Genomic DNA, 24660 nt, shown 5'->3' on the forward strand with positions numbered 1-24660 from the left:
AAGCGGGGGGTTGAGAAAAATTGTCGCTTGTGGACTTGAGATACAAAAGCTAATATTAACATTTATAATAAGCCAAATAAAATCACAAAACCGCTTTTATAGACGGTTAGCAACAGTTCAATTACAAACGCGTTTCTTTATAATTTGTCCCTGCTTGTCGCCGTAGATTTCTGACAGCTGTAAACATGGCCGAAGAAAGCTTAATTGAGGGCGAAGAAGAAAACATTTTATACGATTTACTGGTTATTACTGAATGGCCTCCAGAGACGGACACTCAGGTTGGTAGCTTTCACTTTTGCGGTTTTTTATTCACGGCGTAGCTCTTGTGGTGAGCAGCTATCTGTAGAAATGACCAGCGAAAGACAACCGCCTTGAGTTTCGTGGGGTCAGCCGCCCAGAGCCACGTAGCACAAATACATGATAAGTTGCAGTTGGTTGTCTTGATAAACAAAGTTTCACCTTTCCGTCGCACGTCATACATCACACAGCAGAGCAGCAAGTGCTCATTTAGCACTAGTGTCCTGCATACCTTTCATTTACCTGCAGCTTTTATAATGATCTAAAATCAAAAATCTGCTCTGTCAGAGAAACGACCTATCACTAGGTTTCATTAAAACTCCAGAATGAAATTGGAAAATCAATATCAAAATATGGCAATCGCAGCTCATCTGTTACTATTTTACATTGCAGTTGCGAGGCAACAAGGAGTACAGCACCTCTCTAATTGCAAAAGCTGTGACAGGTAAGTTCTGATTTTCGTTGCCATGGTGTGATAATATGCATGCATGCATGCATATGTTGCATATATACAGCTATACAGCACTTGCCCGAAGCAGTTACATCCTCACATTGATTGTAGCTATTCTAAAATGATCAATAAACTTACCAACAGTCCACCACGCCAATCTTTATATGTATTTTGCTTGATGTTCTTTTATTTATGACACCAGAATACAGTATGGAGATCATAGAGGCTGGAAGGCATACAATCTTCTTACTGAGATATTAAAGTCCATCCAGCATCCAGTACTGTGCAAAAGTCTTGATTCATGAGTTCATCTTGAGTTCATCTATTTTCATATTTCATTAGGAAAATGGAAAACAGGTGTGGTGATTTATTGACACTGCAAATTAAACAAAATCTGTGAAAGTCTATTTTCCTCATTCAAAAATGATCATATCATGTGATAGATCATATCATATTTTATCATATCACAACATGATGCTAGAGTCTGTTATAGATGACAGTTTCTCTTCATATTCTAATGTAAATGCTTCCAGAAACATTGATCCTGTTTGGCTTAATCTCTGAGACTGAGGCTAGTGTTGTCCAGATCTCAGCTGTTACTTTAAGCTGTGCAACTGAGGATTGTGTGTGGAGTTCTCTGATGTTTACATCAGTTTTTCCCCAGGATTTTCAGGATTCCTCCCACCAGAAAAACAATCTCCATGGTAATCTGAATCTCCAAATTGGTCCAAATAGTCAATAAAAAATCAAATAAACAAGCCAGGAACATTTCTGCAATTGTAGTCAAGGTGGAATAACAGAATACTATAAAAAAGAATAAAATTCTAGCCTACAACACTATTCTTAAGAAAACCCTGTTTAATAAACATCAAAATTTTATTGATAAGGCATCATTTTTAACATCATTCTGTTTGCGCCATGTCCCTTTAGCGTTGCCTCCTTATAAAAGAGGAAAACCGCTTGCTTCAGTTTGGATGTGAGTGAAGTAAAGCTGAGTCTGTGCTTGTGGCCCAGAGTCCATATGCATATGAGCATATGATAGCATTAAATTTTAAGGCTGATAACATATTGCCACGTGTGCTAGGATCTCAATAGTTTGCACCAGAAGTGTGTTTAAAAAAACAACAAGCAAGTAAAATCAGTAACAATGAAACAAAGAGAAAAAACTAAACTGTACGTGATCAGACATTTATTAATAACTACCTGTCATACATTTCTTACAGGCCCTTTCCGCTTGATCCTTCACTATTTGTGGTACAGGTAAGCCATTATTATTTTAAAAAGGATTGCTGTCTGCTCCAGGCATGACTTGCTGTTATTTCACCAGTGTAAACAACAAACATGCTGCATAAAGCTGTGACTCCTAGTGCTTAATATTAATCCGATTTTTACAGATACGCATTACATATTTCATAACAATCCCAAACCTTATGGATGAAGTAATGTGATTGTTTTTCTTTGGCTTTGACTATGAAAATCTTGTGTCGGGAAGACTTTTAGTAATGTGATGTACATAGTGACAAGAACTTTATTCTGATTTTGTTTTCTGTCTTGGTAAAAATATTTGAGTATTAAATGCGCTAAAAATTAACACGCTTCATTGCTGTTTTTTAAGTGACGCAATAAGCAGCAGCACTAACAGTGCTACTGAACTGTAAAAGGAATAGTGTCAACTCTTTTACTTTGAGACATTGTAGATCAACAGATGTAACTTGGCAATGCAGATTAAAAAATATCATAATTTTAGTTTTATTATAGGTGAAAAATAAATTATATTATTAATTATTGTGATTTTTAAATAATTAATAATAACATAGTAAAGCTAAATGACGATACAGCCGTTAACATTATATTGACATAAAGTCAAAACATTTCAAACAGAAAGTTCTTGGTATTTGAAATAAGGCCCCTTTCTTGTCTGCTATGTCTTTAAAAAAAATATCAAATTTATCAGAATTTGTTACAATGTACATCATGTTTCAAATGAGATGTTCAAAATGTGGACTTTTTGCATACTGTTTTAATCAGTATGTCCCTCTGAAAAAATGCTGCCCATGCATATATGCTATACCGTCTACCGTCTTAAATGTTTAATTGTAAAAGGCAATAAAAATGCTTTTTTTTTTTTTTCCTTTTAGACGTGTCTCTTGAATATATATTTATAGTGCTATAGTACATTATATTGCTAACTAAGATGACAGCTTACTGCAACCCATAACACAAGTCAGTCATTGGCTTAGGTCAGGGGTGTCAAACATAAGGCCTGGGGTCCAGAATCAGTCTGGGAAAGACTCAAATTTGGCCCACAACTTGGCCAACTAATTTACCCACTGTTGTGAAAAGAGAGCAGCCAAAAGTAGCTTCATATTGACCCACATGTTTTGTAGGTAAATGTTACATCAGTCTGAAAATATTCTTCTCACACTCTCCCGATATATAACACTAACACACGCAACGATTTTTCCTGCGGTAGATTCTGTAATTCTCTAGCACCAAGGCCTGCTTATCCTCTCAGCGGGTGGTTTGCTGGCAACATCAATAACCTTATTAAATATTTAAGAACTCCTCCAGCCATGTTTATGTCCCAGTTCCCCTTCTCTTTCTGTGGATGAGAACGTATTAGCAATTGTATTGGATAGAATGAGGCTGTTGTCCACATGCTGTGCTATTTGCATTTGTTGAATGGGGGAACGTGTTCAGCCGAAAACACGTTTACACATATTTATATTTGTGTTTAAATATTGTAGAAAACATACGTGCTGTGGCTAATGTTGCTAACTACTGTATTCAAAAACGAGGCTGTACAGACAGGAAAAAAAAATCTATATAAATTATGAATGAACCCCCCCCCAATACCCACCCACAATACAAAATTTTCTTTCCAGTCATTGTACCTGTTTGATTTCATAGTGATCTTTTTGCATTTGTTAAGTCACTTAACGCTGACCTTTGAGTCATTCAAGCATAAAAAGGCTCCTAACTAAAGGGATGAACCGTTGTTGTGTCTATACAAAGGACCAGTTTAAAACTGTAGCATTATCAAGAAAGCTCCTCACTGTGAGTGAAGACAAAGTAAACTGTGGCCAGGACGATTATGAAAATGTTCATAATATATAATTTAAATCACTCTCATCCAGCTGAATATGAACATTTTAAAGACTTTAACAAAGGCAAAGTAGGTAAAGCTAAAGCTGTCCAGAGCTCCAAGCCAACCATAATCCAGCAGCCTCAGTATGAGCAACATATCAAAGCAGGAAAGTTGTGGAGTTGAGTGAAAAAGAGAAAGACATTGATATGGTGTTATTGTCTGACGTTATTAACATAATGGATGCACGTAACTGACATTTGTTTTATTATATACAGTAAATCTGTTGCACCTGCCTTTGTTTTGGTAGAGAAGAAAATTGATTGATGAATATCCTGACAGTTATAGTTCTTGGAAAGGAAATCAAAATCAGCAAATCAAAGTCACTCATTTTTAAAATGAGTGACTTTGATTTGAGTTGACTTGATTTTAATAAAATAACATAATGTAGTTACATCCAACAAATTATATAAAACCTATATAAAATCACTTGTAATATAATTTGTATGCACTAGACCTTTTAGGTAAAGTACTCTGTTAATGTACCTACTGATTAATGGTTAACCTGTTATAATTTGTTTTTTCTTCTCGTTTATTTGACCTTGTGTTTCCCAGCCCCTCAAGCTCGTCCCTGCCTCTCGGTCTTGTCCGCCTGGCAAACAAGCAGATCAACTGGCAGCTGGTGCTTGCAAGGTGCAACAAAAACACACACGCTCACTTACAGACATGCTCCGTCTCTGTAATCAATACCTGAATGTGAGCTACTTTGTTGCTGACACACACTAAGTCTTTCTCTCTCTCCCCTTGCCTATCCCCTCAGCCAATCATTTAATTGCACTCATTACAACAGACAAACCAAGTAGAAAGGCAGTTTTTAATTGACTATTGATTCCACCATCCGAGACAGTGAGAAGCGTGGTCAAAGATGCTGCAGATTTCCGTCTGCCCCTACATCTTTTCTCTCTCATTTCATTTCCTCTGAAACTCTTTTTGCTACGCTTAATGCTCCCGATTATTACTGTTCCTTCTCTCTTTCAGCAGTCCAACCTGGACATTTATTCCCATCTTTATCATTCAACCCCCCCCCCCCCCCCCCCCCCCCCCCCCCCCACACACACACACACACACACACACACACACACAATATCCCACACATAATCTTTTCACTCTTGAGGGTCTTCATCTAATTTTGATTTATATTATAGACAATACCATCTATTTATGTCTTTCTTTCTTTGCTCTTCTGCTTTTCTTCTGTTCTCTTTGATTTTTTTTTTTCAGTGATTCCTGACCCATTCTCTTGTTTTACTCCACAGCAATGGCAAACTGTTGGCAGTGGTTCAAGATCAGTGTGTGGAAATTAGGTAATTACTGAACTCTGTCTCTCTCTTTGAGGCTGTGTGTTTGTGTGTGTGTGAGTGATAGTCTTAATTAAGGGGGTGATTTATCACATCTCGCTTTAACAAAGAAGTCCAATGTCAGCTTGCATTTAAAAGATGAAAACTGTGTTTCGAGCATCAGTACAGAGTGTAATCCATCACAGGAAAATATTTGAATCAGTTTAGTGTACTTTCGTAGCACCCATCTGAAAAAATTCAAGCTAACAATGGAAACACCAATGCTTCCCTTTTCATTTGTGGGTGTATAAGGAAAGCGATCAAAACATACACACGCATGAATATCTGTGTGTTCTTTTTCAGTGCTTGTAATTATTTCCTGACATAAATCCAATTTCCCTGTGCGCAGAAAAAATGCACTCAGTCAGCAGTGTGCTTCACTGACATAATGTAGTGCTTTAAAATGAGCAAAATTTCAAAATGAAAATCTATAGCCGTGAACTAGATATATTAGGATGCCTTACTCTCTGGAGACTAATCGTACACTCATTGTAAAGCGTTTGCTCCACGTGACCCTTTGTGTAACTGGAAGGCGGTTTCATACATGGAGCAATATGAAAAAGCTGAATGTTTCTGTTTCTCAGTATGCTCAAATTTAAATGTAGTTGACCTTTTATGATCAAGAGCAGTCAGGTCTCTTCGCTTTTGCCTCTGCTTGATAGTGTGGGCTACTCTTTTGTCCTTTTTTCACACTGTTGTTGTTTAATCACAACGTTTTATAGCTGCGCTTCATGGCATGAATTGAGTTGTGTGAGTGGGTGTTAAGTCAGTTCAAGGCCTTATCCCCTGAGCTCCTTTAAGAGTCTGTCGAAACACTGCCTACCCCCACTTGTCTGCTTGATCTATTGAGCTACTTTAGTTGGCAGGCCGTCAGTGGCTGTTATAACCCAACTTATACCAGTTCGTATAAGAAGTGTATCAATGTCTCACTGTGCAATACCACCTCTCCTTACTTTTTTTTTTTCTGTGTGTGCACGTTTCCTCCTCAGGTCTGTGAGAGATGACTTTGGCTCACTCATTGGGAAGTGCCAGGGTAAGACCTTGTCCCTGTGTATTATCAGTCACATTCTTGTTCCTGGTAAATGACGATTAAATCGCCATAACTTACTTCACTAAGCACTCCATTTGTTTTATAAATGTGGGGGTTAATGTTGTAGAGTACAGTGTGTGTGCCCTTGTACTCCTTTATGTGGTATGTCAGATGCTTTGAGTTTATTTAAGAGATATCTGGTTTGTGTGTGTGTTTTCATATACCATGTAATGAACTACTCTAGTTACACGTATATGAATAGAAAAGATTGCAATTTTACTGTGTTAATGCCTTAAAGTCTAGAACCCAAAAATCCAACCTTTCGTTGCTTTATTGTTGTTTAATTTTGTATTTATTGTTCTGTTAGTCTGAGCGCAGGTGACTAACTCAGAAATAGAAAACATTTTTAAGGTCTCTGGTGGATAAACTATGCACCATCAACACTCTCCTATCTCTTCTTTTCTTAATTTTTTTATCTCTTGGTCATAATAAATGCCAGAAGGAAAGAATTGGTGAACATCTGCTTTGGTTCTTTTGTGGTTTATGAGCCCTTTTGGTGCTAGTTTTTAATAATGTAGGTTTATTTTGTGTTTTCAGCTTAATAATGGCATCCTTAATTTGCATCAACATCCCATTGGACCTCATGTTGAGAGTTGAACAGCTATGAAATGCAAGTTTAATAAGTGAACGCATTTGCCTGAATCCGAGCAAAGCATAAAAAATCTTGAATCAACTCCAGACTTTTTATTTGCTTAATATTTCATAGCATAACAAGGGAACAGGCCTCACCTGGACATCAAACTGCTGGCTGTAATTCAGTTAATGCAATACTTTAGTAATCCTCCTTCAGTTAAAGCTGAAAGTCTGCACTTTGTTTGTGTTAAAATACACTCTAGTCTTGTAGAAAGGCAAAATTGCAAGAATTGTTATTGCACAAATACTCAGGATTCCAATTGTGTATTAGAAATGGTATACACATCACAAGCCTTGCAGCTGACTGACAACCTGTCCAGTCTGCCACCCCATGATAGCTGGGATACGCTCCAGCCTCCCAATGACCCTGAACATACTGTTGGTTTCACATTAAGTTACTGGACATATTAAATATCCTAGCTATACTGTTTTAGGATTAGGAATCCACCAAATAGCTACTGTGGCATCCACCTCTGATGTCAGTATGCCTCTGACAGCAGGCATTACACTAGTAGAATACAACCAGTGTAGCTAAATAATAAGCATTGTGTATTTACAGTGTTTTTATTTATTTAGAACTGTAGCATGTGTATACAAAACCTCATAAAATCAAATTGATGTTAACATCCCCTGAATAATTAGAAGAAATTATGTATTTGGATCAGCAGTCCTTAATTTGGAGACTTGTTTCTACAAATGATCCCACACAATCCTTCAGGGCATATTGTCAGATTTTCTAGATGCATAAATTAGAGTACTGTGATGACGTTGAACGGTGTCGATTCACTGGCGTCTGTGGATCACTGCAGAGTAAACCGCTGTTATGAATCTGCTGTGAATGAAAGCTGGGAAACAAAGGAATCGGAGCTGCTTCGTGTGGCATCTTTCCATCTGCAGCTATCAAAAGTCCACTCTGTGATTGAGGTTGACTCTTAAGCTGTAGTTCTAAATTCACTGTATGTAAATTGAACATTATGTTATGCACAATATTTGTTGTGCTTCTTAACGTCTGCTCTGAGCTTGGAGTGTGTGTGAGACTGTGTGAAAGACACGTGAACAGCATCCGGGATAATCACCTCGGTGTCTACATGATCGCTCATTAAACGCAGCCTTGTTGTGACAGATAAAAACAGTTATTCTTAATTAGACGATGAAATTGTGTGCTGTGTTAGTTTTATTGCCGTATCTGAACATAGGTAAGCCCCAACTTTCTGTGAGCTCAGACGTTTAAAACATATAATGCTGAAGTGTCTTCTAATGCAGTTGGACAGATTTAGATGTTTTATATTTATGGTTTGTTTATTTTTTGTTGTTTTTGTTTATTTAAGCCTACAGTGGTTATGTAACAAATCCAGATATAATCCACCCCCCAGCACTAATGGACCACTTGGTTCATAAATTACCTTACTCAACACCGTTTCCTACATAAGTGTAATAATTTTGATCTGATAAGCTACTGAATAATACTACATTTTAAGGCGCTATATCTAAGCATTTTACTCTGAAAGTTCAGCCATCCCTGGCCCAGACTCATGATCTACTTCTCCTATTTTGGACAGGGCACTATATAGTCTCCCTGTGAAGAGAGTGCACTTTAAGACTGTGAAATCGAACTTGGTTTATAAAATGCTTACATATATAAGACCTGTAGGTCCACTCAGCGAACACTTCAACAGGTCCACCTTGCTAGTACCCGCTTTTTGCCTTCAGAACTGCCTCAGCTCTTTGTTGCATTCAGCCTCAGTTTTCTGTCTGTAGCTGAAAGGAGTGGCTGCTGTAGCCCATCTGCTTGCAGTTCAATTTCATACATAAAAGATGGATTTAGTCTACATTTGCTGCAATGCTGGCATGTTTCCCCTGGGAACCCACTGCTGTTCCCACTGCTCATGCTGATCACAAACCTTTCAGTGCCTGTTGCAACTGCAGTAGAATTGAGCTCAAGCCAATCAAACACCCTCGTCTTAAACCAGGTTCTCTTTCTGACAGAAGCTGTCAGGAGGGGGTAAATCCAGGCAGGTCTGTTAGAATAACAGGCAATATAATGGGATGGTTACTATGGCTTCTAAAAGTGTCTGAACAATAAATTGACAATACTGGCGTCAATTCAAATATGAGAAGTGTCGCTGCCAGATTCCCTTTGCCGTCCTTTATGTTTCTGATATTTCTAGGCATTACAAACAAGAAGGCATTGGTCATGAGTGTATACACTCTTCTTTCACTTTGTTAGGTACAGCTTGCTGGTAATTGGTTGGACCCCCTTTTTCCTTCAGAACAACAAGGTGCATGAAAACATTCCTCAGAGACTTTGGTCCATATTGACATGATAGCAATCACACAGTTGCTGCAGATTGGTGGGCTGCACATACCTGTTGTGTTCATCCCAAAGGAGCTCTATTGGGATGAGCTCTGGTGACTGTGGAGGGCATTTGAGCTTTGTGACAACAGACATCAGAAGTAGTAGAGTGTGGTCATAAAGGGATGGTCAGGAATAATGCTTGGATATGCTGCAGCATTTAAATGACGGGGGACCAAAGTGTGCCAAGAATCACCACCACCAGCCTGAACAGTTGACATAAAGTGAGATAGATCCATGCTTTCACGTTGTTTACGTCAATTTCTGACCCTACCATTCCAATGTGGATGTATGCAGGAAAATTCAAGTAGATAAGCAATTTGTGAAATACTAAGACCAGCCAATCTGGCACCAACAACTAAGCCACATTCAGAGTCACTTAAATCGCCTTTCCTCCCCATTCTGATGTTTGGTTTAAACTTCAGCAGGTCTCTTTACCATGTTAACGTTCCTCAATGCATTAATTTGCAACTAGGGCTGTTCGATGTAACGATATATATCGGATGACGATATAAAAACGTCTATCGTTTCATTTTATGCTATCGTTTGTTTCGTGGTGTCGCAAAATAAACTGTTTACGGCAATATTTTTTCATCGTTTTGATGGTCACCGTAGTGGCTATATTCATTTTTTAAAGTTCTCTCTTTCTCTTATATTTAATATAACCACACTACTGACGGACAAGCGCCTGTTTTTATGCGTTGTGGTTAGCAACAACGACGGTAACAGCATCGCGTGTCCGCTTGTTTATGTTCCACATAAACCTTTCACAATAAAGCTCAAGTTCCTGTTGAGACTTTTCAAAATAAACTGAATCACGTGAAAGAGCCGATTATTTACGGATGAGAAGTAAAAAAAGAGCCGACAGGTGCTAAAAAATAAACCTTAGACTCAAACTTAAAACAAGCTTTTCCCCGCAGCACGCTGTGTAATAAATACTCACAAAGAAAGCGGTGGCCGTTACAACTTATGTCTAAAAATGTGTCGTTTCATGCATCAGTTAAAACACTCGACTCCAGGTACACGATGCGCAGTCGAATTTACAGAATTTACAGAAAATGTTACATTTTTGTGATTTATATCGTTATCGAGACGATAGAATTCTTATATCGGGATATGAGATTTTGGTCATATCGCACAGCCCTAGTTGCTACCATGTGATTTATGGTTTATGAGATATTTACATTAACAAGCAGTTCAACAGGTATACCTAACAAAATGGCCAGTGATTTATTTATTTATTTGGACCTATAGCTGTGTTTAAAATGGCAAACAAATCACAACATGTTTTGAATTCCAGTTTTGTGCCCATATTTTTTTTTCCATTAGTTTTTCATGTTTTATTTTTGTTTTTGTCATCTCTGCCGCACCTTCTCAGTCTGCATTGTGTCTATATTTGTTCTGTTCCGGCTAGTTGTCATTGTGGGCTGTTAATGGTTCAAAGTGTGGATAACAGTAGCCCCTGGGCCTGTGTAAACCTTAGCCTCCCTACTCTTTTTTTCAATTCATTTCATCGCTTTTTTCCCTCCATTTTTCTTTTACTTCATTTCATTTCACGGAGATTTGTCCTAATGGATTTCACTGTGATCCTGCCTTTAATGGCATTTGCGTTTAATGGATAAGTGTGTGTGTGTGTGGTGTGTGCTTTACCGCCTTTTCTTTTTCTTGTGCAGTCGTTTTTGTGTGTTCGTTTCAATGCGTCTACACCTGTGTATCACTCTGCCAGTCCAGTCCCCAACCCCCTCTTCAACTCGTCCTCATTGCCTGCTTCTGTTACAGCGGAGTTGTCTCTCACCTATGTGCATAATTCATAAGAGTTGAGTTCTGATAAATGCATCTGCAAGGCCTTAGATGGAAGGCTTCTGTTGGGTCATTGGGTGCAATTCTCCTCAACTTCAGCATCTGCCATCACTAGAAAAATAGACAGTAGCATCCAATTTTCCAGCTCCCCAAAAAAGCCATCTATGTGGAAATGGAGCCCTCTCAACTGCAGAACCAACATACTGTATACAATTCATAATGGGAGACAAGATGGCAAGAGAGGCAGTGTGAGAGGGAAATAAAAAATAAAAAATAAAAAAAAAAAAAAAAGAAAGAAAAAAGATTGAAATATAGAGCCTAAAAGAAAACTAGAAAAGAGTAGCGGAGGCACTTGGTACTTATGGTTTTCATAACGGCTACATGTTCTTGTCTGCTCCTAAGCTGAGTGTCTCAAAGGTGTGTTAAATCGCGCACTTCCTTCCTAAGGTACGCTCTGATACTTAGGCCTTCAAATCTGGGGAGCTATTGTGTCTCTCAGTGTGTCGGATTCATTGTTTCCCCCCTCTCTTTTTCGCTCAGCGCCCCCCTTTCTCTCATTTTCTCTCTCTCTCTTTGTCTGTCTCGCCTCCCACTTCTTCCCTTTGTTCTTCATTTAAAATTCTAGTCATACAATATCCAACGCCTCCATTAGTTTGCAGTATTGCCCACCAGGGGTTGCAGCAGCACTCTGCAGCCAAGAAATTCAGTACAGGAAAACGCCAATAGCGCTGTTATGTGATATCAACAAAAACATAACTTCCTTTTTAGAAATTTATTGCTTAGACACAGCACCCATGGTATCATATTATGTTTCACACTGTTCTCCAACTGCAAAAATCTGAGACTGCGCTAAAACTTGCATCTAGTTTAATGCCTGAATGATTATTCTGCTGAGTTTGTGCTCATGTTTGCACAAGTCTTCGCCCATTTACCCCCCAACCGCTCCATACTGTTTAATGTGGCGATCAGGTATTCAAAACCGGCTCAGGATCAGAGGCCTGTCAGACTGCCCAGGCTCTTCTATCAGAGGGAAGGATGACAGCGAAGCCTTGAGAAAATGCCAGCAGGCACGGATGTGCTTCATCACAGCGATATGGTTACACTCACAGCACAGCTGAGCCAGCAGATTGCTAAAGCGTAGTCTATACTTCAATAAAAGTTCAATTTATGGTCTCCGTTCTCCTCCCCACCTTTCTCTCTGGCTCTACCTTTATCCTCATCTCCCAATACGTGTGTGTGTGTGTGTGTTTGTGTGAAAGTCTGTGTGCATGTCTTTGATAGACAATTACTGAGGTTTTACGTTTGAGTAACCTTCCAAGATGATCTGGATCGGACCTTGCACACATTGTGTTGATGTGTCGCATTAGCCTTATCTGACTCCTCTCATCCATATTCATCATCAGCACACGTCGGATCACAAGGGATTATTCGCAGAGTTTTTCATCTGACTTAATTTGTAATCTTTGGTTCCTTGAACGTCTTGTCGTTCTTCCTTTCTGTTTTACGTTCTGTTTCATCACCTGCTACAGTGCCGAAGGACCCAAATCCCCAGTGGCGAAGGGTGGCGTGGAGCTATGACTGCACTCTGCTGGCCTACACTGACAGCACCGGCACCGTGCGCCTTTTCGACCTCATGGGCAGCGAACTCTTCGTCATTCCGCCGGTAACAGTTCTTCTAAGAAAAGAAAAAAAAAAAAGTCAATGTTTCAAGCTGTGTGTGTGAGTCAAAGTGAAAACCAGCACCTTCCTGTTCTTAGTTTGATCCTCCTCTTAGCTCAGGATCCATCAGCACAACCGTGCAAGTATCATAGTCAGAGTTATTCCATGATTCCCATCTCCATAGTTTCTTCTATTTTCTCAGATGATTGCTTCGGCTACAGTATGTTATATCTTAACTGAATGCATTTGTGGTATGATATATGGAGGAAAGCATCAGTTTTGAGTTCTGGAAAATAGTTTCTTATTCTGCCAAATTGGAGATTCGGTGCTACTTCTGGCTGCAGGAGGATTCAGGCCCGTAATCTTACCTCCAGAGATGGGCTGAGCTGTGCCGTTTCAGTGCAGCACACATTTTGCTGGGCACTTTGAGCTGTCTGTCACTTTTGAAGAAAATGTCTCCTTGTCAGACACACTCTGTGCTCTCTTTGCCCGTCACTTCTGCTTTCTAATTCACTCTCTGTTTCTTCTTCTCCATTGTGTCCCATTTCTCCGCCCCCCATCTTCATCACCTTCCCTCTTTAATTTTTCATGCTAGCTTCTCTCTGTCTCCCCCAGAACCTCCTGTATTTCTCTCCTCTGTCATCCTTGCATGTGTCTCTCTTAGTACCTCTCCCTGCACTTTCAAGTCCATGTGCTATTCCTCCCTCAGTTTAATGCCCTCTGTGTGCTGCATATTATCATTCTTCTGTTTCTGTCCATCGTTCCTTTCAATTTTTCTATCCGCCCTGTCAGAGATGGCGAGCGCAGACGCCCGTCTTCTCCCTAGCCACGCACTCATCTTTCAAAGCCTGTGATCCTCATTCCTTTAGTGCATCTCTGCTTTGTGCTTGCACACTTGCATCAGAACCCCCCCCCCCCCCCCCCCCCCATCCCCCTCTTCTGTACTTTGTACTGTTCCCCTTGTTTGTCACTGTTAAGTTCACACAGTGGCGACTTAATGCTATTTCTGGAAGGGATGATAAAAAGTCAATTTGACAGAAAGTGTACGCGTGTATGAAAAAATGACAGTTTCTTCCCTTTTTCCCCCACGACACTCAGCTTTTGTCTGTCTTCTGCTTCTGTTGTTTTTCATTCCCTGTTTCATTACTTTCTTTTTTAATCTTTTGCCTGTTTTTTTTTCCTTTGGCAAATGCAGCTTGTGTGATGTAACTTTAGTTGTTTTTAAAAAAATAAAAATAAACAAGTAAAAAAAAAAAAATTTGTGAGGGCACAAAAATCAATACTAACGATTAAGCAAATTTTACATATTTTGATGTCTTTTGATACCATGTCAGTGATTCTTCTTTGTTTTCTTGCTTTTTAAATCCAGGTGGCGAGCTTCCCCGGGGATTTCAGTTGTGCAGTGGCAGGCCTGATCTTCCTGGAGTATACAGCTAGTGCTCAGTGGTCAGCCGAGCTCCTCGTGATCACATATGGTGGCAACCTCAAAAGCTATCTAGTCAGGTGAGACACAAAAATGCTGGATTGAAACTTCCTTTTTCCATTAGGCTGGGTCACACTTTGATTTTATGACTTGCACAACACCTTTGACCCATTAGAAGGCCTTTCATTACTTACTCTTCACATTACACTTCACCTGCTCTCACCACTTAAATTTCAATTACCACTTTTTATGTACTCCTCTCTTTGTCTGACTTTTTAATTCCTCTCACTGTCTGTGTTTCATTCCTATGTATCACTGAGGAGTAAGTCATGACAATAACTGTATTTTGTTACAAAAAAAGGAATATTACTGAATGTGTAATATGGAGTATGTAGTGGACTAAGGGCTTAAGTGGCAATTTCTTCCTCTACATTTTTGCTCCCAACCTCTCTGTGTGTTTGTGTCACTGTAATTGAGCATTAGGCCAGGTCACCGTTTCAGAGTGATGATGATGCTTATTAACCATATGTGCAATATGTCAGTTAGAGAGTCTGTTGTTGAACAGTCACAACACAATAAACCTGCATAAATGAGCCTTTTCTTCACTGCGCTGCCACAGCTTTACACTTTAGAACCACACAGTGTGCTGAATGATAATTGCAAATTGATGTGATCAAGATCATTCACAGCAAACAGATAATTGTCAGTTATCATTAACACCTCCCAATTAGAGATGTTGGTGCATTTCCAGTTTCAAGTGCCTGCTTATTGTTTATTGCTATCTAATTTCATTGCATTTTTTCAAGCTAACAACTCTCTTAGACGAGGAGACCTTTTCTGCTTTGTTACTATATGATCTAAATGCATGCATTCTAGCATTTATTCATTCTTATCACTTTTTTTGTTTAAAGCTTTTTGTGGTGTGTCTTAATACTATACTATACTTGAACATTTTAATACCATTTCCCTTTTCAAATCAAATCAAATCAAATCACTTTTTATTGTCACATCACATGTGCAGGCACACTGGCACAGCACATGCGAGTGAAATTCTTGTGTGCGAGCCCCACAAGCAACAGAGATGTGCAAACACAACAACACAAACGAGCAAAATACAAGAATGGCCAACCTGAAACTAATAAATATATGTACAATATATAATAGTGTATGCATTTCTGGATGTGTATACTAAATATTTTCCTACGTGTGTGTGTGTGTGTGTGTGTGTGTGTGTGTGTGTATACACATTTTTGCAAATTAAATAGTAAAAAAATAAAATAAAATAATAATAATAATAATAATAATAATAATAATAATAATAATAAAATATATAAAATATACAGAGTTGAATATGTGCAAAACAAGTGGCATTTATATACAGTGTGGAGTGCATAATGTTGAAGTTCCAGTAGTGAAGCTGAGGTGTCTATGACGTGTTCAGCAGTCTGATGGCCTGATGGAAAAAGCTGTCTCTCAGTCTGCTGGTACGGGACCGGATGCTGCAGAACCTCCTTCCTGATGGAAGCAGTCTGAACAGTTTATGGCTGGGGTGACTGGAGTCCTTGATGATCCTCCCCGCTTTCCTCAGGCACCGCTTCCTGTAGATGTCTTGGAGGGAGGGAAGCTCACCTCCAATTATCCGTTCAGAGCACCGCACTACTCGCTGGAGAGCTTTGCAGTTGTAGGCGGTGCTGTTGCCATACCAGGTGGTGATGCATCCAGTGAGGATGCTCTCAATGGCACAGCGATAGAAGGTCCTGAGGATGCGGGGGCTCATGCCGAATCTTTTCAGTCTCCTGAGAAAGAAGAGGCGCTGCTGCGCCTTCTTCACTGTTTTGTTTGTGTGTACTGACCACGTAAGATCCTCAGCCAGGTGTACGCCAAGGAACCGGAAGCTGCTCACTCTCTCCACAGCAGCGCCGTTGATGGTGATGGGGGTGTGTACTTCTCTGCACCTCCGGAAGTCCACTATCAACTCCTTTGTCTTTGCGACGTTGAGGGTGAGATGGTTGTCTTGACACCAGTGGGTCAGGGCGCTGACCTCCTCCCTGTAAGCCGTCTCATCACCGTTGGTGATAAGACCCACCACTGTAGTGTCGTCCGCAAACTTCACAATGATGTTGGAGCTGTTAGTGGCTGTGCAGTCGTAGGTGTAGAGTGAGTACAGGAGAGGGCTCAGTACACACCCCTGTGGAGCACCAGTGTTCAGTGTGATGGGGGATGAGGTGATGCTGCCCAGTCTGACCACCTGGCGTCTGTCAGACAGGAAGCTAAGGATCCAGCTGCAGAGGGAGCTGCTCAGTCCTAGATCCTGCAGTTTCCTGTCCAGCTTCGAGGGAACGATGGTATTGAATGCTGAGCTGTAATCTACAAACAGCATCCTCACATACGTGTCTCTCTTCTCCAGGTGTGACAGGGCAGTGTGTAGTGTCAGGGCTATGGCATCATCAGTGGACCTGTTGTGGCGGTATGCAAACTGTAGAGGGTCCAGTGAGTCGGGTAGTGCAGAGCAGATGAAGTCCCTGACCAGCTTCTCGAAGCATTTGCTTACGATGGGGGTCAGGGCTACAGGTCGCCAGTCGTTCAATGAGGAGATGGTGGAGGATTTGGGTACAGGGACGATGGTGGCCATTTTGAAGCAGGCTGGGACTACAGACAGAGAGAGGGAAAGGTTGAAGATGTGCGTGAACACTCCAGCCAGCTGAGCCGCGCATGACCTGAGGACGCGGCCGGGAATCCCGTCCGGACCAGTAGCTTTGCGTGCGTTCACCTTCCTGAAGCACTTCCGCACATCCTCCTCAGACACAGTGTGCGCACTGACGTCATCCGCGGTGCGCAAACTGTCCGGTCTCATGGTGTTCGCTGTGTCGAATCTAGCGTAGAATACGTTTAGATCCTCACACAGAGAGGCCGTGGTCTGCGGTGTGCTGGTTTTCCCTCTAAAGTCTGTGATCGTGTTTAGTCCCTGCCACATACTCCGAGGGTTGTCAAACTGTTTTCTTGCCACTCCTCATGCAAATGGGCATTTTGAATACTTGATTAATGACATTCTAATAGCTATGTGCTTTCCTAATAGCTGTGCACGCCTTCCTTTTAACATTATCACTGTTGCATTATTTCAGGGTCCCCCCCCCCCCCCGATCTTGTTTGTTATTTTGCTGGCTCTCCAAGGCATAGGGTGAAAGTTTTAATGTGTGTTGAATCTTGATAAGACGGCTTTGAGCGTGCATAGCGGCGTTTGCTAATAAGACAAGGGGAAAGCTGATTTATTTTTCTATTAGAGGCGGATAAATGGTGTTGGATGCTTTTGAAACATCCAAACTCTGTGTGTGTGTGTGTGTGTGTGTGTGTGTGTGTGTGTGTGTGTGTGTGTGTGAGAGAGAGAGAGAGAGAGAACTAGAGAAGGAGAGAAGGGGGGTAATTAAGATGTGGGAGACATTTGCACCAGATTTCCTCTGAAAGTGTTTTTAAGCTTATACTCACTCTTCCTCTTCATATGACTGCATTCCAATATTGTCGCTCAAACAGTTTAAATTAGAATTTCAGAATTATAGCTGAGGTTTGACAATAAGTCACCTCTCTCACCCTCTTACACTGTGCCAGCATTTCTTTTCTGCGTGTGTGTGTGATTGGTTCAAGTATTACTGATGTTGTGGGGACCTTATTTGTTTTCATCATCACAATATAGGGATGTGTCTTCCTTATGGGGACAACATTAAAAACCAAGTCCCTTATTAAATAGTGAAATCATCAAATTTTCAGATGCAGACATGGGTTTATGTTAGGTTTAGGTTTATGCAAGTTGTGCTTTTTTGCATACATGTATATCTTCACATGCATGCTTTACTGTGGTACGAAGACGTGCATATGTAGAGGAAGCCAAAGTCTAGGAATTGTGCACATCCCTCGGCTATTTCCCTCGTTCTCCCTTTCTTTCCCTTCCTACCTTTCATAGTCTCTTTCTCTCCATACAATGTACACTGAGAGGAAACATTTCCCCAGCGAGATATCTAAACACAAATTACACGTCATCCCCTCTAGCACCAATCTAATTTAGATTGCCCACTTAAATTTGATTATTTATTTTGCTATGTCTCATTTTAATTGCAGCTGGGAGAGAAATTGCTCTGTCATCTTCCTCAAAACAGCTTTGTCGCATCATTAACACTTTCCACATGAACACTGGTGTTTTGATTGTTTATGTGCCAGAGTTCAATTATAGGCAACTTGCTATTTTAATATCATCTCTGTCGCTCTGTGTCACCCTCTCTGTTTCAGCATGGGAACCAATCAGAACTTTCAGGAGAACCACAGCTTCAGTTTTTCCTCCCATTACTCCCACGGGATCACCTCAGCTATTTACCACCCTGGCCACCGGTATGTTAAATGCTGCCAACACCCCGTCAGCCCAGATATCCTGTTGAATAAAGTTGAAATAATAAGTATTTTGATAAAGAAAAAAGAAAAGCTTTGAGCTTTTAATTTATCATTGGCACCCTAATTATTGCCCATAGCCTCGACTTGACACCCTTAGACATTTTATTCTTCTTGTGGCCTCTGCCATTCAAGCCCACTTCCATTAGAGCCGCGTTTCATCAAGAGTGTTTTTCATAGCTTTATATTCAGACATCTACAGACATCCTCATAAATCCCTTGAATCAATTTTTATGTTGAAACCCACTGCCGACCATGCGATGCAGAATGATTTCAAAGCCTTTCATCATTTGATATCTTGGGCCGTCGTCAATATGCTCCTAAATATGTATTATATTGATCAGTGAGCTGGATGTGTTTACTGCATTAAACAAACCTTTATTTTGCTAAAGGTTGCTTTGCAGAAAGATATATGATAGAATGTATAAAATAGATTATCACTTGGGAAGTCCAATAAATAAAACATTCTTGTACAGAAACACACATTCATATATGTATATTCTGCACAGGCAGAATATGTTACTCTATGGCAGCGGTCCCCAACCCCCGGGTACTAGTTTATTTTGTTGTATTTATCCGCGACACCTTAAAGGCCAGTCCGTGAAAATATTGTCGGGCATAAACTGGTCCGTGGCGCAAAAATGGTTGGAGACCGCTGCTCTATGGAATAGGTCCAAGGGGTTGCTCAGGGATAAATTAACCAATTACTTTAATGTAGTACCTGCAGGAATTTCCTGTGGCAGCCGAGCAAATGTGGCCTTTTACACGGCTAGAATTAAAAAAGTCTGGCTTATATCCGTGACCTTACTGTTCTCACAATGGCACCCATTCTGCACAAACCAGATTTAGTTTGGCAGCTTAATGGATTTTGGCAGCTACTGTCTAGTGTTTTGCCAATTGATAGATGCGATAAAACTTTAATAATTCCCATGCGGGAACTGGGTTAGCATCAGAGAGAATTTGATAGATAAGGAAGGGAAAAAGGAGAAAAAGGTGATAAACTGGGTAAAAGAGAAAATATTTAAAAAACTGAGTGTAATTATGAAAATGGTGCATAATTTATTTTGTAATGCATGCACACCTTTGAGTGAGTAGTATCAGAGAATGTGCATCAGAGGGACAAGAGTCTGGCTGAATCCTTTTTCATGAAACAAGAAATCAGAGTATAGAAGGAAATCATATTGGAGGTTTTGCACACTCTGTCCTGTCCTCAGCTGAACTATGGACACGCACACACATGCATATACTGATAAGCACTCACTGACGCATCACCCTCCCTACCCCGGATCCAACGCCACCTCCAACGCTTACCTCCCCTCTGATGTGGACATCGGGTCAGCTGGAGGCGCAGTCGAAAGATTGCAGCGGTCCCAGATCAGATGTATACACTGGAACACTTTCCCATGTTGCTTGTCTGTGTTTATTGTGCTATGGTGTGTTGATATCTGTGCATTCCTGTATTATCCTTTTGTGTTACACATTTCGATGTTTTTTTTCCTCGCTACCTAGCCTGACCTGTCTCCCCAATGTGATGTTTGTGTATTGTATGTACGGTCGGCAAGGTCTGTCATCTCGGTTGTGGGCAAAAGACCTGCAACTGACAAATAAAGGCTATCTCATCTCATCTCTCATCTGCCAGTTTGCAAACTCATCTGTGAGATCTCAGCTCCAGCAAAACAGTCTATTTCTGTGCACCAGGGGGCAGTGTTGAGCTGAACAGCAGTCCACCATTCACGCCTATCTCTGAGTTCCTGATCAGTATTGTATCGGGCTCTTCTCACTGCAAAGAGAGAGCCTCTATCACTGTGGTGCTGCTTGTCTTAACTACTGACCCACTGATTCCAGTCGGACTTCTATCCGATAAATAAAACTGATATCCCCCGGTTTGCTAAATGGTGCTTTTATACTGTGAATTTTCACTGATCCCTTGGCTTTGACCCAGGCTGAGGATAGCTTCACAGTGACAATTTTAACTTTAAATCCTTGATATGCAGTTTAATTTGAACTTTTGGGGCACAGTCGCGAAGGTGGTATCCACAAATGTGTGTGTTCCTGTTTTTCAGATTGCTGCTTGTAGGCGGCTGTGAATCAGGCGATGACAGTGCATCCAAGGCCTCTTGCTGTGGCATCACAGCCTGGAGGGCTCTTTCTGGCTCACCACACTACAAGCAGGTCACCAGCTATGAGGACGATGTCAGCATGGCAAGAAGTCACACATGCACACACGTGTTTATGCAAAAAAATAGATATATTTATGCAGTATGTAACACATTACATATTCTGTTTGTGTTAGAATCAGAAAAGAGGTTTCTTCAGGATTCCCAGTTTTAGACTCTTTTCCAGACAAGGAGACGAAAAGGTAGGGCTGCCCTCCTCTGTGTGCCTGATGGAGAATTAAGCTCAAGTTGTGGAAGCTGGTGAATATTCTCTTTAACATAATGTGTGTGTCATCATTGGTCAGGACGGTGTGTTTCGCATGAGCCTGAGCCCTGACGGCACCCTGCTGGCTGTCATCCACTTCTCTGGTCGTCTGTCTCTCTGGGACATCCCGTCCCTTAAACAGAGGGCAACATGGAGTCAGGACCTGCAGGTATGCCTCTGACTTACTTGTGATTTAAAGCATCCATGATTTTGCTTAAGTAGAGTAAACCTGTGTGCACTTCCATTTGTGTGCCGTGGGAATATTTTGTACATTAGATGCTTGGCTTACTGTATTAATGTAATCTCTTTCTGGCCAAGGTGTGTGGTGGGAAAGATTGCGTGAATGTGTGTGTGCTTCTGTCAGGCAGAAAGTGACATGGCAAATGGAGAACTTATATTTTCAGAATGCTTTGCGGATTTATGCGGCGTGTAAGCATGTTCTGCTTCATTGCTGGCACAGCTTCTGTCTGTGTGTGTGTGTTAAAAGTGTAAACAGGGTTAGCCGATTAATTTCTTCTCCCATCGCTCTCTCTTCTTCTTTTCCTCCCTTCTTCATTCCTTCGTTCCTCCCCGCAGCCAGGATTTGAGGAGATCAACCCAGAGTGGAAGACATCGCTGGAGAGAAGGAAGAAAATAAAAGGTAGTTTGGCCTGAAGGGCGAAAGACAGCCTAGTTGGCTGCTGACATAGCAGTCCAGCCTGGATACAATTTAATGATCTTTGACGTGCCTTATTCACCGAATTATACAGTTATTAAACATACAACCATATAGTGTGTGCCAAGGATAGCAAAGGCTGCCCATGGCTGTGTATGGGTGCGTTTCTGTGCTTGTGTGTGTGTGTGTGTGTGTGTGTGTGTGTGTGTGTGTTCCCGTTTGTGCAGCTTTGACAGTTTTGGGCCAGTAGTGATGACAGCTGTGACAGCTTCTGTAAGCAATAATCTGTGTGATACTTCATCTCAAGAATGACAAATGATGTCACATGTCCACATGTGTAAATATATCTTAGAGGAGGAAAGTAATTCAGAAACACTGTGATCCCAGAAAGTGGGGCCACTGATGACAAAAGCTGTACAACGCACGCGCAGACAAACTTTTATTATAAGTAGGGGAACCATCTTTTCTGTTCCGTTTAGGTCAGCTTCCTCTGGTAGACAGTCACATCTTTAACACTACCCTTATGTCTCGCTGTCGCAGATAAGGAGCAGTTCTATCCGCTGGTAGATGTGAGCTGGTGGAGTGACAACGTGCTGATTTTGGCCCGCTGCTCTGGCTCTGTCACCGTCTCCTCTGTCAGGACATTGCGCAACCTTCTGGGGAAATCCTGTGAATGGTTTGAGCCCTCACCTCGAGTCACTGCTGCACATGATGGGGGCTTCCTCAGCTTGGAGGTAAAAAAAAGAAAGAAGAAAAACATGTAAAGATAGAGGTGTTCACGTGGTTAAGCAAACAGAGTTTGTACAATGGTGCAGGCCTCATGAAAGCATCCTTTTGCAGTTGTTAGATGATAGATTTTGGACTTCAGGGCTTTAAAAGGCACATGGGAGAATAGAGGACAGTTCTTCATCTCTTTTATCAGTTTTCTACACTGCTTATTGAGTTCAGTGTGGCACAGGCCTGAAGCCTATCTGAACAGGCAGTGGTCTGGAACAATGAAAGAGACTATATGGGCCACATGTTTGTCATGAGGACATCACTTATTTCATTAAAATTAAAGAAAAGTGTAAAATGGGCGTGACTGCACATTTTTAATAAAAGGTACACCTGCTAACACAAGTGTGTGCTCAGGTCCTCTGACAGCTGAGGTGATTGTGTGTGATTCATTTTTTTTTTCTGCTAAAAAACTACATCCTTATATCCCTGCAGGTATTTCCAGTTTTCTAGTGTCATTGTGTGTGACAATGTGTAATTGTGTATCTGTAGTGGTAAAGGGATGAAAAATGATTTCCTGCATCTTCATCCTCAGACAAAGACCATGATATCACATCACCCTGCTCTTTGCTTAAAGTAGTGTGCTTTTTTTGAAAAAAATTTTGAAATCTGATTGCGTAGAGCACAATAAAAAGCGAGCAATTTCTTTAGCTGCTAACTCTGAGGAAAGGTTTCATCACCCTGTCTCAGTGCAGAGTGTGTGGGGACGGGGGATGGGCATCTCTTGTTGTATCTTACAGCAGCGTGTGCATTGATAATGCCCTGAACATGGGGTTGTGCGTATGTCTCCACAGATGTGGAGTATTTTCCCTGTTTCTATTTTATGATGATTGCTGCGCACAGCTGTTATACAGGTGCTAAACGTGTCACATTTTTATGAGTGAAAATCCAGAGGGGCATTGCTCCAAAATCTGAGTATTTGCCACAGTGCGCAGTTTTAAAATGGGCTCCCAACTGAGGCAATCACAGACCTACAGATCAGGTTAAGACAAGTGAGAGAAATCACTTTGGACAGCTAGGATTTAGATTTTTCTATTGAGCAGCTTGACCTTGCTGCTGTTTTGTGTTCAGACAGCCTGCTGAGCTAGCATGAGGGCGTTAAATTAAGTGTCCTTACCAACTTAAACACAGCTAGATGTAAACTGTGCTGGGTGCTTCATTTATCATCCGCCATTGAATGCTGGCACCGACGTGTCCATATGCAGCATCAGAAAGTCACTCTGGGCAAAAGACTGTAAATCTGAGGCTCAGTCAGTTGGAAATGCGTCGTCTTCTGTTTCACAGCCCTCATCTTATGATCTTGGCCAATGAAACAGATGTATTTTATGTGAAAAGACAACTGTGGCTTTATGATCACTTTTAAGCCATGTATTGGCAGTGTCATTCAAAGTCTTGCGCTTCCACCCTCATTTCAATTTGTCTTGTGTTTGTTTATCAGTGTGAGGTGAAGCTGGCCCAGAAGCGTGGGCGCCTGGAGAGCAGCCTCAGTGGGGGAGCCAGCGAAGATGAGGAGGGAGATGATGGTGGAGAATCTGATTCAGACGAAGAGTCCTCAGCCAAAGCCCGCTACTTTGGCTACATCAAGCAGGGCCTGTATTACGTGACAGAGATGGAACGGTTCGCTCCACCACGGAAACGCCCTCGCACAGTTATTAAGAACTACCGTCTGGTCAGCCTGAGGTCAACCACTCCGGAAGAACTGTACCAGAGGAAGGTAGGAGGCTAACACGGCTTGTAAATAAATGCAGTCTGATGAGAAAACAAACTCTTTTCTCCCACCCACAAAATACGTTTGTGGGTGTCACTCTAAAGGCAATAATTTTATTGAACAGGTAAAAGCTCACATTGTGCCCCACAGTGAGGATACCCTGCTATTTAGTCAGCAGGGTGAGAGCTAAATTTAATAAGTGGGTAGCAGATATAAGTTACGTGGGGTTTGTCTCTTGAATTTCAAAGACTTCCTCTGAAGCCTGAATCTCTATGGTTACATTTTATGTTTCACTTTGAATTGTGAAAGTGGTGGATCATGAGACCTTTGTATGGCTGCAGAATAAATCCAGCCCCTCTAGTAAATGGCTATCACTGAAAAGCTTGTGATGAAGCCTGTTGAAAAAGATGAATTTCCATTCAATTTTCTGGAGCCATTTATTGTATGTTCATCACTAAACAGTGAATCCTGGCTTTGATG

General features: G+C 41.1%; 1 protein-coding gene across 2 annotated transcripts in view; it reads left to right on the forward strand.

Moving 5' to 3' along the window:
• The first annotated feature begins 31 nt into the window (after positions 1-31).
• nbas (NBAS subunit of NRZ tethering complex) overlaps positions 32-24660 on the forward strand; it is a 197495-nt gene continuing 172866 nt past the window's right edge. For both annotated transcript variants that reach the window (XR_013971666.1, XM_080882594.1), the window contains exons 1-15: positions 32-278; positions 691-742; positions 1972-2008; positions 4449-4526; positions 5150-5197; positions 6220-6263; positions 12636-12769; positions 14135-14268; positions 18467-18565; positions 20686-20824; positions 20916-20981; positions 21084-21212; positions 21620-21683; positions 22239-22432; positions 23911-24186. Coding sequence is in view for 1 of the 2 variants with exons in the window: in XM_080882594.1 (XP_080738720.1) it covers positions 186-278; positions 691-742; positions 1972-2008; positions 4449-4526; positions 5150-5197; positions 6220-6263; positions 12636-12769; positions 14135-14268; positions 18467-18565; positions 20686-20824; positions 20916-20981; positions 21084-21212; positions 21620-21683; positions 22239-22432; positions 23911-24186 (1587 nt within the window). In the remaining variant the exon portion in view is untranslated. The remainder of the gene's footprint in view (positions 279-690; positions 743-1971; positions 2009-4448; positions 4527-5149; positions 5198-6219; positions 6264-12635; positions 12770-14134; positions 14269-18466; positions 18566-20685; positions 20825-20915; positions 20982-21083; positions 21213-21619; positions 21684-22238; positions 22433-23910; positions 24187-24660) is intronic.

Source organism: Rhamphochromis sp. 'chilingali' (genome assembly GCF_963969265.1).
Source record: "Rhamphochromis sp. 'chilingali' genome assembly, chromosome: 5".
NCBI lineage: Eukaryota > Metazoa > Chordata > Actinopteri > Cichliformes > Cichlidae > Rhamphochromis > Rhamphochromis sp. 'chilingali'.